At 39.2% G+C, this 14,797-nt stretch overlaps 4 protein-coding genes across 6 annotated transcripts; 2 read left to right on the plus strand and 2 right to left on the minus strand.

Annotated features, from left to right (window-relative positions):
- Nucleotides 1-45: 45 nt before the first annotated feature.
- Nucleotides 46-4,689, plus strand: kz (putative ATP-dependent RNA helicase kurz). Of its 2 annotated transcripts, XM_043414650.1 has the most exons (6): nt 46-304; nt 415-594; nt 700-981; nt 1,336-1,690; nt 1,804-4,462; nt 4,543-4,689. In XM_043414650.1, the coding sequence occupies exons 1-5, from the start codon at nt 230-232 to the stop codon at nt 4,443-4,445; spliced, it is 3,534 nt and encodes a 1,177-aa protein (XP_043270585.1). In that variant the 5' UTR covers nt 46-229; the 3' UTR covers nt 4,446-4,462; nt 4,543-4,689. The 2 variants fall into 2 exon arrangements, with proteins under 2 accessions (XP_043270585.1, XP_043270576.1); XM_043414641.1 differs by having other exon boundaries at nt 1,804-4,689.
- On the minus strand, nt 4,625-7,004 carry LOC122408098 (thioredoxin-related transmembrane protein 2 homolog). Its single transcript, XM_043414690.1, has 5 exons — nt 6,573-7,004; nt 6,235-6,415; nt 5,965-6,148; nt 5,348-5,543; nt 4,625-5,253 (listed from the first exon to the last, which is right to left on the minus strand). The coding sequence occupies exons 1-5, from the start codon at nt 6,714-6,716 to the stop codon at nt 5,155-5,157; spliced, it is 804 nt and encodes a 267-aa protein (XP_043270625.1). The 5' UTR covers nt 6,717-7,004; the 3' UTR covers nt 4,625-5,154.
- A 728-nt stretch (nt 7,005-7,732) lies between these two features.
- Su(fu) (suppressor of fused) lies at nt 7,733-13,348 on the plus strand. Of its 2 annotated transcripts, none has more exons than XM_043414665.1 (7): nt 7,733-8,656; nt 9,403-9,495; nt 10,856-11,168; nt 11,510-11,745; nt 11,904-12,170; nt 12,311-12,518; nt 12,679-13,348. In XM_043414665.1, the coding sequence occupies exons 1-7, from the start codon at nt 8,484-8,486 to the stop codon at nt 12,742-12,744; spliced, it is 1,356 nt and encodes a 451-aa protein (XP_043270600.1). In that variant the 5' UTR covers nt 7,733-8,483; the 3' UTR covers nt 12,745-13,348. The 2 variants fall into 2 exon arrangements, with proteins under 2 accessions (XP_043270600.1, XP_043270611.1); XM_043414676.1 differs by lacking the exon at nt 7,733-8,656 and adding an exon at nt 8,963-9,116.
- On the minus strand, nt 13,267-14,764 carry LOC122408102 (uncharacterized). Its single transcript, XM_043414703.1, has 2 exons — nt 14,058-14,764; nt 13,267-13,653 (listed from the first exon to the last, which is right to left on the minus strand). Exons 1-2 carry the CDS (start codon nt 14,400-14,402, stop codon nt 13,450-13,452), a joined length of 549 nt encoding a protein of 182 aa, XP_043270638.1. The 5' UTR covers nt 14,403-14,764; the 3' UTR covers nt 13,267-13,449.
- Between the last annotated feature and the right edge of the window lie 33 nt (nt 14,765-14,797).

Raw genomic sequence — 14,797 nt, forward strand, 5'->3', positions numbered from 1 at the left:
CTGTAGTAGTCGACTACTGTGGCGACTGTGACAAACCCACGACAAACCAGTGAGCCAGTGTGAGCGACTCCACGTGTGTTTAGAATCAATGCCGGACTGTAAAAACATAACCTATTCAACAATATTTTTCTACTATGATCGATACAGTTTTTCATTTATGAAACTAATCGAGAATCGGAAAAAAATAATATTCCAATAATACGGAGAAGCAAAGTGAAACAGATTTAAAATGGGAAAAAAAGGTTATAATTGGAAGTCCCGGCACGTGCCCGAGGTAGAAATCGACAACTCTGCTACGAAACAGGTAACTTTTCTATTAATTCATTTCATAAAATTCTGATATACCATTTAAAAAGCACAGTAATCCATTGCATAATTTTAATGACTGAATTATAAAAATGTTGAAACGTGTAGATCGCTATTGACATAAAACATCGCCAAGACAATTATGACAACTGTAACACTTTAGTACTACCCAGCGAAAAACGGAAAACCAAAAACAAGGATAAAAGGTTGACGAATGTCCGGCTGCTATCAAAAAAACGACGCAAACAATTAGAAAAAGTTGTAGAAAGGAAGGAAAAGAAATTGCAGGTATAATCAAACACGCTCATTGTTAAATTGGGAAAAGTAGACATTTCTGAGATTTTTAAACAATGACAAATATTGACTTTTATTCATACTTTTTATCAACAATAGAGAGCCAACCTTCTTGATGAACTCTCAAAAGTTCAGGCAGCCGATGATGAGCTCAAACAGTATGTGTCTTTAACAACTGTACAAACAAAAGGCTTAAAACGCTACATTAGAGAATCAAATGCTCCAGAAATTGAACCAAAGGATGTGGATAACGAAGATGACAATGACAAACCAGATGACGTTATAAATGCTATCAAAGGTTGTAAAAGAATGAGACTAGCTCTCGTCGAAGAAGAATCTCAGCCACACAGATCAACAGATCCAAATGTTATTGATTTGAATGTAAGTTTCCATTAACCTATTGTTGAAAATTATGCCCAAATAAATCCAAGTTTCACCATTTTTCTAATAGTATCATTAGATCTTAGAAAGAAAGGTATCCAAGCTCCAAAAGAGTTATCCAGCTGGTCAATGAAAAACAAAAAAGAAATTGAGTTAAAAATTGAGAATGAGCTTGTAACAATCCAAGTACACTGAAAAAAAATAATTAGCTTCATATCATTACTGCATTGTGCTATTTTGTTAATCACCTCAAACAAATCAATAGTTCAACGGCAACAGGAATAGAAAATGCTACTCGATATTTAAAAATGACGATTGGTCACTTCAAAGGATTGCGAATCATTCGTATTTCAGGATTCCAGTGAAGACGAATTAGTATCTAGTGATTCTGAGGATAACGAGAATGAAAATGAATCAAGAATCCCAGAAAAAATATCTCAGCCTCAGGAAGAAAAAAAAACCATCGTCGAAAAGCCTAAAATTGTAACTGTCGAGTCTGTAGCTGTACCACTGGTATTAAGGCCAAAAACAGTGCATAAACGGGCAATAGAACAAAAAGATCGTAAACCGGCAGTATTTGTAGCAGTAAACAGAACGAGCGAAGTGCAAGAGGCGAGATTGAAGCTTCCTGTTCTGGCGGAAGAACAAAGTATTGTTGAAGCGATAAACGAAAATCCTGTTGTGATTATCACTGGAGAAACGGGAAGTGGTGAGTTGACAATTTTAGAGGAATAGACGAAAATTTTTCAGACGATGGTCGCTTTCATTGGTCACGAGTTCATGACATTATTAACACACGTGTTTCTTTTTGATTGTTCATAGGAAAAACAACTCAAGTACCGCAATTCTTGTATGAAAGTGGTTACGCCAAAACACGAATGATCGGAGTCACCGAGCCGAGGAGAGTGGCGGCGATGTCAATGAGCAAAAGAATAGGGCACGAGATGAATCTTACCAGCAAAGAAGTATCTTATCTAATACGTTTCGAGGGAAACGTAGGACCTGAAACGAAAATAAAATTCATGACTGACGGTGTTTTGCTCAAAGAGGTACAAACGGATTTTTTGCTGACGAAATATTCAGTCATAATACTGGACGAAGCGCACGAGCGGAGCGTTTACACGGATATTCTAATAGGACTGTTATCACGCATCGTCCCACTACGCACCAAAAGAAATGATCCTCTGAAGCTCGTCATAATGTCAGCTACACTGCGAGTCGACGACTTCATAGGAAATTCGAAGCTATTTAAAGCTCGACCGCCCATTATTCAAGTGGAATCTCGACAATTTCCCGTAACCATTCACTTCAACAGACACACCCGTTCGAATTACGTGCTCGACGCGATAAAGAAAACCGTGAAGATACACACTCGTTTACCGGAGGGTGGGATCCTCGTGTTTTTAACAGGTCAGCACGAAGTGAATACGGTGGTGCGTCGTTTGCGCAAAGCGTTTCCTCACCGGAAGTCCAAATTTTCCTCTTCAAATGGAAGCAAAGTTGATAAAAATAGCGAAAAAACGAAGAGTGACACTGATTCCGAGGAAGAATTCGAAGCTGAGGGTGCCTTGAGGCGTATGAAGAAGAAACGTAAAAAAGCAACTGTTGATTTACCAAATATCGATTTGGACAAATACTCGGCGATCCCCGAAGATGATACGCGAGAGGATTTTTTCGACGTAGAGAATAATGACGACGTGGATGAGCTTGATATCGACGAAGACGAGAACGAGGATGAGGATATACTCGAGTTAAATAGTCCGTCGACGTCGCAACCCCTCTGGGTTTTACCGCTCTATTCTTTATTACCCGGTCACAAACAAGCTCGAGTCTTCGAGCCTGTTCCAGAAGGCTGTCGTCTTTGCGTAGTCGCGACTAACGTCGCGGAAACATCGTTGACAATACCAAATGTCAAGTACGTAGTTGACAGTGGGCGTTGCAAAACACGATTGTACGACAAGGTAACTGGCGTCAGTACTTACCGCGTTTGTTATGCTAGCCAAGCCGCGGCGAATCAACGAGCGGGCAGGGCTGGCAGAACTGCCCCTGGTCACTGTTACAGATTATACTCGTCAGCGGTATTCAATGATCAATTTGAAAAATTCAGCGAGCCTGAAATTCGCCGTAAACCGGTGGATGATTTGTTGCTGCAAATGAAAGTTATGAACATCGACAAAGTCGTGAACTTTCCATTCCCATCGCCACCGGACATGCTGCAGTTGAAAGCTGCCGAAAGGCGGTTGCGCATACTCGGAGCCTTGGAAAAACCTGCTCGACGGGGAGCCGATACTTACAGCTCGAAGGTCAGTCCTTTGGGGCGAAGTATAGCCGCGTTTCCGGTAGCGCCTCGCTACGGCAAAATGCTTGCTGTTTCGCAGCAACAAAACCTGTTGAAATACACTATTTGCATGGTGGCCGCGCTCTCGGTACAAGAAGTACTGGTGGAGGGACTCGGAACGGACTGCGCTGCTAAAGCGAAGTGGCTTCAGACTCGAAGATTTTGGGCGGGCACCGGAAACAGTTTGCTACTCGGCGATCCTATGGTGCTCGTGAGAGCCGTGGGTGCCGCCGAATACGCCAATTCGAAAGGTAAAATACAGAAATTCTACGAAGAACACGGATTGCGACCGAAGGCCATCGGGGAAGTACGAAAATTGAGGCAACAACTGACCAACGAAATAATGATCAATATACCGGGTTTGAAGCTCGAAATCGATCCCAATATGCCTCCACCTACAGACCTAGAAGCGAAACTTCTCCGGCAGATCGTTCTCGCTGGTATGGGTGACCAGGTTGCCCGGAAAATATCACCGGACGAGATAAAAGAGGATCAGGACAAAGCAAAGTGGAAACACGCTTATAAAACTATAGAAATGGAAGATCCGGTGTTCATGCATTCGAGTTGCGTTTTGCGGAAGACCAGTCCGGAATGGGTTGTCTACCAGGAGGTTTACGAGACCAATAAAATGTACATGCGAGGAGTCACGGCCATAGAACCCGAGTGGTTGCCGAAATTCGTTCCTATGCTTTGTACAATGAGCTCAACAAACACTGGCACTTCAGCGAGATACGACGAAGAAAGCGGTAAAGTAATGTGCCAAATGAGCGGCACTTTCGGACCACAAAGTTGGGAATTGCCACCAATGGAAATCGAATATCCGACGAATAGAGAAGGCGTCAAAATATTCGCCAAATTTTTCCTCGATGGCCAAGTTTTTCCTAAACTCAAACGTTTCGTTCCATCGTTGCTGTCAACGCCTAGCAGCGTTGAAGCTTTTTGGGCGAAATTATTACCCAGGACGGAAACCCTCATCAAAGTTCTCTTATCCAAAGGAATTATGTCGCGGGATAAATTGATCGATATTTGGAAAACAGACAGACATTTCTTGCTAGAAGCCTACCAAAAATGGCTTCCAGAATCTGCTCAAAACGAAGTCACGCTTATTTGGCCGCCCACCGATTAATATCTCTCTGTATATTTTTTCGATAAATATTCGGAAGTGCGGCAAATACATTTTTTTTTGTTTTAAAAAATTTCATCATTTTTGGGAAAAACTGCACTTTCGAATATTTACCCTTTTTTCTTTTGTTTTTTAATTTTTTAATAAAGTAACATCAATCGCAGAAATAAATCACGACCACGAACGAATTTTATGTTTATTGCGATGAAATGATTATCGTTGAAACAATATTACCGAATTGGAGATAATCGTGTTGTACCCTACAGACACTGTAGATACTTCTGTACGTAAAAGTGTTTGAGCGCAAATGTAATTAACATAATACATATGGTTTTGTATATATTATATATCATCATGTATATAATTGTTTAGATTATCGTTTTAACTTAGCAACTCATTTCAAATAAATAAACGATTGTATACAAAAAAGGATATTTTGCTAATGGCCACAAAACTTATAATTTACACTGAAAAAATCACTCAAATAATTGAGGGAATACGACGAATAGTTTCGAACAATGAACGTCTACTCGATTTCTGTCTTTATCGAATAAATGATTATTCGCTGAGTGACTATCAATTTGGTTCTCGTCTGTAATTTTCTAAGGAAAAAACAACGGACCGCGACGTCCGTGTCGTTTGATCGAACTATAACGGAGAAAAGAAACCGTTGTTCTGTTTTTTACATTTGATGGCAGTTTCGTTTACATCTTTACTCCGCTTTGATAGGTTTCTTCTCTTTTCTCTTGATCGGATTGTTCTTACATGTCTTGTAGACATTGTTGAGATCGAAGGCAGCTTTGACGTTATCCTAAAAATTTCGATTTTTGTACACATTTTTTTTTGACACCATGCTTTTTCAAGTATTTTATCTGTTTGAAATTTTTTATTCAAAATCAACTTACCAGCGTAAATAAAAACTTGACCAGTTTCCCCCTGGTATCCGCATAGGGTCGCCTCTCGATCTCTTTTCCCTCCTTGAAGAGAATCAGCGTAGGCAGTTGTTTGCTTGTACTTGCGTCACTCACATGGTATTTCACCCCTGCTTCCGGATAACGACCAACATCGACCTTTCCAAATTTGAGATTCTCGAGAGCATATCTGCATGGCAATGATCAGAAATATGTATTAGAATTCTTTGGTTCACTTGTTTTGCACTGATTTGAGAGAAGAGAGAAATAAAAAGCATTCTTTGGTTCAATTGCTAAGCAAAAACTTTACTACATTCTGACGATTCGATGACCTTTTCTAATTATGTTAATATGAAATTAGTATTATGATTATTATTAAAAATTCATGTGAAAAGAGAGTTGATATCCAAGAACTAAGAAATGACGTTAAAAACTACAACACCCGCTTTTAAGCTTAATGAATATCTTAGAATTCTTTAAGATAAATTTTCTTTCGAATCCGCTCAATAGAAAATAGTTTGAGTTACAGTGCAAAGCTTTTCATGGAATATGTTTATTCTTCAGTAAAGATTGTCTATTTATGACAGAGAAAATATTTTGAGAAAACATACTCTGCGGAAAGTTGCGAGAATATTGGAGCAAAGTTGACACAAGCAGGATTCCAAGCTGTGTAGAAGGCGACAAGCCAAACGACACGAGAATCTCGTAGTTCGTCTTGCAGTCCATTGGAGCCTCTGAGATAAATAACTTTTTCCGGACCTTGATAAGTTGGTTCCGGTAGAACTAGACCGCAAACTAAAAAGCAAGAATAAAATACCAATTCAGAAGAGTAACAATTGATAGCTTTTATTTTTAAAAAAATGAAAGAAAATGGTACTTACGAATGAATATGACTGCAAAGAAAATTCCCATTCGTATGTCCGCGTAAAACCAGAGTATAAGATTGGCAATTTTGGTGTAAACAAAGCTGGATGTCAAATAATTTATCATTGTGACACTCCCAGCCTTACGGGTCCTTATCATGATTACAATCATCAGGAAAAAGAGAATTTCCGTCTCCCTCTGAAAGATCAGAAGGTAAAGAATGGGATCAATCTCATATATCGCATGATTCCATTCACTAATAATCGTTTGTTTGTTAATTGAAATCATGTATTCGAGAACGGTCATTAAGCAAAATGGAATTATACACAACAGTGCTCTATAAGTCACAACTTACCCCATTTAGCTCACAATCCGCCCGTACGAAAAGAAACTCACAAACTATCGGTAATCTCTTAGCCACAATGTACGATATACTAAGGAGAATGTTTACGAGATAATAAGGTTTTATCAATAACCGGAGATCTTTTTTGAAAGACATGTTTCAGTGATTATTTGTACGAGATATGTAACGCGAAAGAAGAATTTTTATTTTACACTTGTAAAACTAAAATATCTGCTGGTGCTCTCCAATAGGAGAAATAAATTAGTATAGGTACATGTGTGAAATGAAACGAAATTCGTAAGGATGTTTAACACATTTAATTAGTCCATTTCCTCTTTAATTCCGGAGCTGTACTGCTTTTGTGCACTCTGTGTGTGTATCTCTAGAGAGGGCGAGAAAACGGACTAACATTCGCCTCTTTCTTCGACCGGACTACTGGGATGGGAGATAGAAAATTGAGCTAACAGCCAATGGAGCTTTGAGCTCCAAACGCTACAAAAGGGAATCTTCGCATAGCGTCATCTATAAATACATAAAGTTTTGACCTGGATGGCCTCAACTGTCAGTTCTGTCTGTATGAAACCTTTGTTTACCTTCTTTATCCACTGTTGTGACAGGGAACAGCTGATTCAGTTGTCAATAATTCAACAGCGTTCAATTATAATTTGAAGGACAGTTGAGTTCTGAGTGCAAATGAATATTTTTACAATAACGAAAATAAAACTTCTTTTTATCGCAAAGATCAGAACGGAAATCGCATGTATCTATGAAAAAGTGAATTTTCGGATATTTTTTCACATCTTTCTTGTATCAAACATTTGTTCTCTTTGCTGGGTACCAATCGATACCCTGATAGTTATATAATTAAGTAGCACTCATTACTAATTCTCAGTGCCCGTTAATTCATTCTCCGGAAATTGGGAGCGGTTTTGAAAAGGTTTGACAATAGTGATGACCAACGCTTCGAATTCAGTATCAGGGAATCGGAGTTCGAAGCTATACTGGTGACGAAAAACAATTCGTCCGACGCGCCCAACCGTGAAATATTAGAAACCCACGGTAACGCTCTCTATTAGAGAAACCGAGTAACCGAGTCACCGAGCGTCCAGAACGCAAATATTCTATAATTTTCGTGAATTTTTAAGCATTCATTGTTATTATATTCCCGTAAATTTTTTAAGTTCCAATTTTTTATTTAAAAATACGAGCATAACTGTTAGAGCAAACAAATATGGTTTATAAAAATATTGATTGGAAAATGTAAAAATATATTAAAAACTCAACATACTACTTTGAGGAGTGATAATTTAAAAAATTTACGGCTCGATATACGATAGGTTTACAGTAGGACATAAAATACTCTATTGTTCTACTGAGTATTAAAATTCGCGAACTTCAAAGTTTTTCAAAAGACTCTATGGAATATATTTTAACAGCCAGTATATATGTTGAAACAAATTTCTATGGATGTTCGAAGAAATTGGTGTTTCGCGGAATTTTTGACGAAAAAGATACCGCAAGTTTTTTGTGAGAGTGGGGAGAGAATTTCGTGTAGCTTGCGGGCGGGCACTCGAGTCCTGAGACGGAAAACTTGAAGATATGTTTTGTTGTGCGCAGTCGAGACGTGAGTAGTCATCTGGAGCGGTTCTAATCTCGACATCGTCCAACGAAAGTGATGAGATTATCATCAAAATTGAGATCTCCTGACGACGCTGTTGTGCTTTTTTTTAAATATTATTTCTGAAATTGATACTCTCGCAAAGTTCTTGCGATTCGTACACCGTGTTGAAGTAAATTTCATATCACCTGAGTGCTGGTTATAAAAGCGAAAAGTGTATTTATAAGTGCTAAACCCGAGGAATACGATAAATCAGTGGGATACCACCGTGTATTTCATTAAATAAAGACCGGAATTGATCGTTTATGGACGGAAATATGCGTGAGCGGGAAGATTTTACGAGGAATTTTCCCTCGGGTCATCCGACTCAGGTACCCTCGCCACAAGCTCACGGACTCGATGCAATTCATGCACTTTGCAAAGAGATTTATCCCGAACAGAGCAATCCTCTTACTGTCACAGCGATTGTCAAATACTGGTAAATCATAACATTATTCACCAAACTATTACATTTCTTTTGACTGTCGAAATACAAATGCCAACAAAGACTGTTTTTCTTCTATAACCGGTTATCGGGATATTTACAGCAATAAACGTTTGGTTTTTATTCCCGTACTCACAGTCATTGTCATATAACCGAACTTGAGAAATATTTTGTTTTTTTTTTACAATTTGAAAAATAAAATTGACCCATTTCAAACGTTTCTCTTTCAGTTAGATATAATAAATAATCAATGCCAAAATCAAAATAATCTCAATATCCTTAGATCTGTCATATACACATTAAATATCTTTTCATAAAGACACAATTGAATAAACAAAATAATTCCTTTAATAACTCGCATACAAAGGTCGGGTGTGTATATAGTAAGTTCACTGAGAATTCAACTGTTTTCAATGATGTTGAAACAACAATATCGCTAACTAAAGTTGAGGCAGTAAGTTTTCTTGAGTCACGATTCCTCTATATTCTCAGATTTGTTATACCGAGAAAATTTTTTTTGGATTTTGATACTCCACAAATACCAGAGAAACCCAAGCAAAATTGAACATTTTTCAATTTGCTCATTACAATTAGAAAAATAATTGATGTTTCAGATTTTCATAAATTATTTTTGTATGTTAGGCATTGATATTGGAATATACTATCCATTTTGGTTGACGGTTTCTTTGAAAATATAGAAAGTAGCACAAACAGAACATGACCATTTTCTTTTATTACAGGCTCGGTGGTCCAGATCCGTTGGATTACATTAGTATGTATGAAAATGCAGGATGTCCAGAGCTGGGTGTACCTCCCCACTGGCATTATATAAGGTAAATATGAAAATTGTGTCTTCAATACTGTACATTTTACTATTTAATCTCTAAATAATCCACTATATTTCATTTATAAATAAGTTTTCTATGCTCAATGTATTCGTTACATTAAATCTTTGAAAAAATCAAATTTCTGATGGCGCTCCATCGATCGAGTCGAAAGAGTTGAAAGTTCCAATTTATTTCACAAGACTGTAAACAATGGGAGAAGATTTGATCGAATTAAACTTTTAGAACATTTGCATCCCGACACAGATGCATGAAAAACTAAAACAATTTAACCGCTAAAGAGAGGTATACAGGCGAAGCTTGTCGAGTGAAACCCAGCTTTGAAACTCTTCCAAATTGCAAGTTTGATGGAATTCAAATTCCAGATTCGGCTTTGTTCAATGCTTATGAGGTCTTCCGAGTATTTTATTGCCAACATATGGGAAACAGGAATCAAAGATTTACAGGTTAGAAAACGCCACGAAACGGATTTCCCTTTCTAAAAGGTTCTTTGTTTCGAAGATCTTTAATTGGGATAGATTTCCACGAGACACAGAAACACGAGTGCGTTTTTTTGGTCGTCGCTTGAAAAATCGGCTTTATAATGACGGATCGAACACATGGATACAGCCGCTGGAGCTCGAGAGGATTATTTTTTTTTGTATCCTTTTGTGCGCTTCCGCATGAGCGAGTACCCCTCGCGACTCGAGAGGAGAGAGTCTTCTCGTCTCTCGAGACGCCGGCGTTGCTATTTTTAGTCCGGGGGGTATGTCAAGATGCATACGCACGAAAAATCGGCAGGGAGGGAAGGCGTAAATTCTCTCGTCGCGCGGGCAGTAACGGGAGCAAAGCGGAAATAGTCTTTCGGGATCTCGGATTTATCTTTGGCGAGGGGCACGAGCCCCCTTTTTTCCCCTTCACTCGCTTCGAGCCCGTAAATTTAAATATATATATCCGGACAAATACATCCGCCGATTCATAAATTCCGGGCCGTTTGAAATATTCCCAGAATTCGAGGCGACTCGAATTCCAAAAAAAATTTTTTCCATTACACCGATCGGATTCCGCTTTTATGTACGAGCCGAAGTCTTTACAACGTTTTGGGACATCGTAGAAAATATCAATAAATGAAAATATTTTAAATCGATTGATAAACGAAAATAAATCCATAAATCACGAGTCAAGTTTCACTCCTTCGACTTCGATTTCTTATGAGAGTTCCTCATTTTTGAGAAATACCACAGAAAATTTGAGGCGATGGTGAACTTTTGGCGACGAGAAAATCCCAAATTTTCAAAACTTTAAAAAATTCTTCACAATTCTTAAATCTTAAAAACTTTATTGACGAATAAAAATTCATTTTTTTCAGCCTCGGTCTTTCCGACCTCCACGGCGACGGACGATTGCATCCGAAAACCGGGCCTGGACGCCCCAGCGGATTTGGTTTCGAGTTGACTTTCCGCCTCGTTCGAGAACGTGGGGAAACAACGCCTCCCACTTGGCCCGCTAACGTCATGCAACAATTGGCCAAATACGTTTTCAACTCAGGGAACATGCTACTCCCCGGCGATCACGTGTCCTGGCACGCACCCCTCGGCAACAACAGTCACGGAAAAATAACCCAAATTCTCATGAGCAGGGATCCACAGTTACCGGCCTCAGCGTCGACCCCCAACGGCGAAGTACGCGAACCACAATTTTTCAATGTTGCTACCAGGACGAAATTAGTTTGTTCGAAATCTCAGATGAATCCTGTTGGAGGATCACTTTTTAGCGTCAACTGCTGCCAGTGAATGATTCAATTTTCACAAAACTGATTGAATTTCTTTCGGTACATTTCCAATTTGCCTGTTTTTTTTTTCCGTTGTTTTTGTCAAGGCTCGTGATTCAACGAACTGGAAAATCGAATGAAACCTAGAAAAACTGTGAAAAATGAATGAATTACTAGAGAAATGTCGATTTTCGTTTAAATGAATATTTTCATGGAACATTTGAGCGAATTGATTTCTTCCCCTTCACGCAGGTTACTTTTGTACAAATAGTCGGTGTTACTTCGGAAGAGCTTCAAGCTGCTCAGCACTGGAACGGGTTGGGTGTCGTAAATTTGTTGAAAACAACTCGAGGCTGCGGAGCTTGGTTGGTCACGGACACGAATCGACAACATTCAGCGATGGAGGAAGATCCTTCGGTTGCTGAAAAAATACAATCGGGTATCGAGAGAGAAGGTTCGAATTTGAGCGGCGTGTCTGCGAAGTGTTGGTCAGTTGAATGAAAAAAAATGTTGACTGTTTCACCTTTGTCTTTCGACTTGATATTTTGTTTTTTTTCCTTATTTAATCCGCAAGTTCATATTTTCGGAGGACCAAATGTTCTTTGAGCACTTTTGAATATTTCTTCATTTTATTTCCTCGGTCCAGGTGGGTCCAAATGGCGAGTGAAGCGAGCACCGACAGATATAGAGAGAGACGAGACACGGCATCCGATGACGAGGACGAGGACAGGGAACGAGACGAGAAGGAGGAGGAAGTCGAAGAAAAGCTACGAAAACCTCAGATCAAATCAGAGCGGCTTTCGCCTTGCGAAAGCGATGTCAATTTTCATGCTGACAATTCAGTCAAGAGCTTACCTGGCCTGCATTTGACTTTCAATTTGGAGGCCGGGACTTTGCTGCCTTTGGCTATAAAGTTTGTAATTTTTTTTCTACTGTTCCAAAAGCCTCGAAAATATTTTCTTATAGTTCATTGTCGTAACTAAGAAATTGCTAAAATCGTAATATTTTCGTTATTTTTCGTAGTGAAATAACGTTGACGTATTTTTTTTCCAGGGGACGCGTGATGCACGGACGACATTTTACGTTTAAATCGATTCTCTCGCATTCTGCGATAACCATAGTCGCTCCATCGGTGACCGGGACCCTCGTGACGAGAGAAAAGCCGTACGTCGTTCAGGGCCCGTGGCTTCAAGTTTTATTGCCCGAAGATCTTTCCGAGAAAATGGCGTACGAGTTCCAAGCACTAAACTCTTTGGATCATGTGAGTTTACAATAGTTACAAAAGATCAGTTGAGTTGGTCCAGTAGATAAAATGCTTATCGAGCCTAAGCAAGTGGAAAATAAATCGATTCAGAAATCATTTTTAACATCTGCGACCACCGAATTTTGGTTTTTCAATCATTATGCTTTTCATTCTCCAGGTGAGCCTTCCGAAAACGTTCTCATGGCCTGAGCACAAACTCGCGATAACCATCGTCAACGACTGACCTCAGAACGAGGATTTCAAGTAAAAAATTATCGTTCGCATCGAAAAATTGCCCACAGTGCCTCGTCCGATGGCAACTGTGCATCATCGGCTTAAAAGTATTATCCTAAATTATCGTGTCGACAACTTTGTATAGAATATTTTTTATTTTTATAACGTTTCTACTGTTTTAACTAGCAACTTTCTCGATTATCTTGTTTTATTTATTATTCGAGAGTTCAACACGTGCGAATGTTCGCTCGTGGAAGGGGCAACTTTCGAGTCTGTTTTTCCAGTGTATTTTTGCCTTTTTTCTAAGAAAGTTTAAGACTGGGTGACCGGTGAATGTCGGATTACGGTTTTCGACAATCTTTATTGAATTTCGAGTGCGTCAATAAGCACAATTTTCTAAACGAGAGTCATTGAAACAAAATATTATTTATGAGAGTTTGAATAAATAACGAAGATAGAAATATCATCGCGGAGAAGACCAATTCACGTGTAAATAGTACTAATCGTACGCGAGAGTGAATGAAATGAAAGCTTTTTGATTATCGAATGTTCTTGTTTAAGCGTTGTACGATTAATAAAGTTTGTACATAGACAGAAAAAGTACGAAAACGGTATCTTCATGGCGTCGACGCTGATTCTTATTTTTCCGGAAGTTTTTTCGAAACCATCGCTCTGCGGTATTTCGAGATTCGTGTCGTTCCATGCTCAATCATGCTCAAGCGTCGTACGAAAATGAGGAGGAGGACGATATCGACGAACTGGCTGGACGTTTGCAGCCTGCAGCTTTCTTCGATTGAATCATTACTTTTTTTTTCGTCGTGCTGTTCGCTGCTGGCTGTCCGACTTTTTGGAGAACAGCTGGAGCACAGGAGGCGGCCGCTCGATAGAAATTCAACGGATTTGAGAAAGGCTTCTTGTTCTGGCGAAAGCAACAAAATATTTCTCTATACTGGAGTTGCAAATGTGGAAGGTTTTCTTAAGCGTTTGCTCGGACAACTTTGTTCCGGTGATATTAGTTTTTCAAAGTTTTTCATTTTTCCCGCTACAATTTTTTTTCTGTTTAATCTTTATTCGAAAATGAGGTTAAAGTTGATCACGGTCCAGGGTTGCCGGGAAAAAATAAAAATGTAATTTCGGTTTCGTTGAGAAACAAAACTGGAGAGAACGGAGCATAAAATTTTTTGAAAAATCACCCCATTTCGAATTCCGAGGCTGCTTTTCCCCCAAGAAAATGTTTAAGTTTGTGTAGTGACCGAAAAAGCGTTTATCATTTCGATCGACGCGAGGCCCGTTTCGATAGTAAATTCAAGTTGTTCTACTCACATTTTGCAGCAGACTGAGAACGATTTTGACACCTGCAACCCACAGGAAAACGACCATACAAGCAGCAGCAAAATCCTCAACGTCTTCGCACTTGATGGAACTGATTACGTGCACAATCCCACGAAAAATATTAACAAAAGTTTGCATCGCTTCGATGCAAACATCCCTTAAGAAACATATGATCTGAAAGCTCAATTTCAACAAGGCAACTCCGAGCTCGATGGTGCGTGCCAAAAATTCAACGAATATTTCGAAAAGAAGATCCAACGTATCCCACGACCAGTTGACGAATCCCGTGCTAAAATCGCTCAACTGGTCGCACACGTCCAATATTTGTGTTCGCATGCTGTCTCACGAAGTTCAGTCTTGCGGTTACTTTTTTTTCTTCGCTCATTCATTCATCGTTTATCCATTTGTACGAATAAAACATTTTCGGAAAAGATTATTCAAAATTTGTCTTCGTGGTACTCTCTATATACTCGACTAATTTATATTTTTCAACATTTCAGCTACTTCGTCCTTTCCCGACGGGGTGGACGACCGACGACGCGAACTTGTCGCTGTCAAAATCGTAATAACGGACGATGACATCGAATTTGCATCTTCGAGGCGCTACTTTTTTTTTTTTTGACAGTTTACTTATTATCCTGTGATATAGTTTCGTGCAGATGCCAATGGCATGTCAGTGCTACTAGGGGGTTCGATCAACATCGATTTTTTTGAGGTTATGGGAGCGAAAT

Source organism: Venturia canescens, chromosome 1 (assembly GCF_019457755.1).
Source record: "Venturia canescens isolate UGA chromosome 1, ASM1945775v1, whole genome shotgun sequence".
In the NCBI taxonomy this organism is placed as follows: Eukaryota; Metazoa; Arthropoda; class Insecta; order Hymenoptera; family Ichneumonidae; genus Venturia; species Venturia canescens.

Excerpts from the sequence above, each read along its gene's own strand:
- kz (XM_043414641.1), top strand. The coding sequence starts at position 230 with ATGGGAAAAAAAGGTTATAATTGGAAGTCCCGGCACGTGCCCGAGGTA. Across the intron at positions 982-1,335 it reads CAAATGTTATTGATTTGAAT|GATTCCAGTGAAGACGAATT; the intron begins GTAAGTTTCCAT and ends TTCGTATTTCAG. Across the intron at positions 1,691-1,803 it reads CACTGGAGAAACGGGAAGTG|GAAAAACAACTCAAGTACCG; the intron begins GTGAGTTGACAA and ends GATTGTTCATAG.
- LOC122408098 (XM_043414690.1), bottom strand. The coding sequence starts at position 6,716 with ATGTCTTTCAAAAAAGATCTCCGGTTATTGATAAAACCTTATTATCTC. Across the intron at positions 5,544-5,964 it reads TTCTCGCAACTTTCCGCAGA|ATATGCTCTCGAGAATCTCA; the intron begins GTATGTTTTCTC and ends ATTGCCATGCAG. Across the intron at positions 5,254-5,347 it reads TCAAGTTTTTATTTACGCTG|GATAACGTCAAAGCTGCCTT; the intron begins GTAAGTTGATTT and ends CGAAATTTTTAG.
- LOC122408102 (XM_043414703.1), bottom strand. The coding sequence starts at position 14,402 with ATGCGAACACAAATATTGGACGTGTGCGACCAGTTGAGCGATTTTAGC. Across the intron at positions 13,654-14,057 it reads TTCTCAGTCTGCTGCAAAAT|AACAAGAAGCCTTTCTCAAA; the intron begins GTGAGTAGAACA and ends TGCTTTCGCCAG.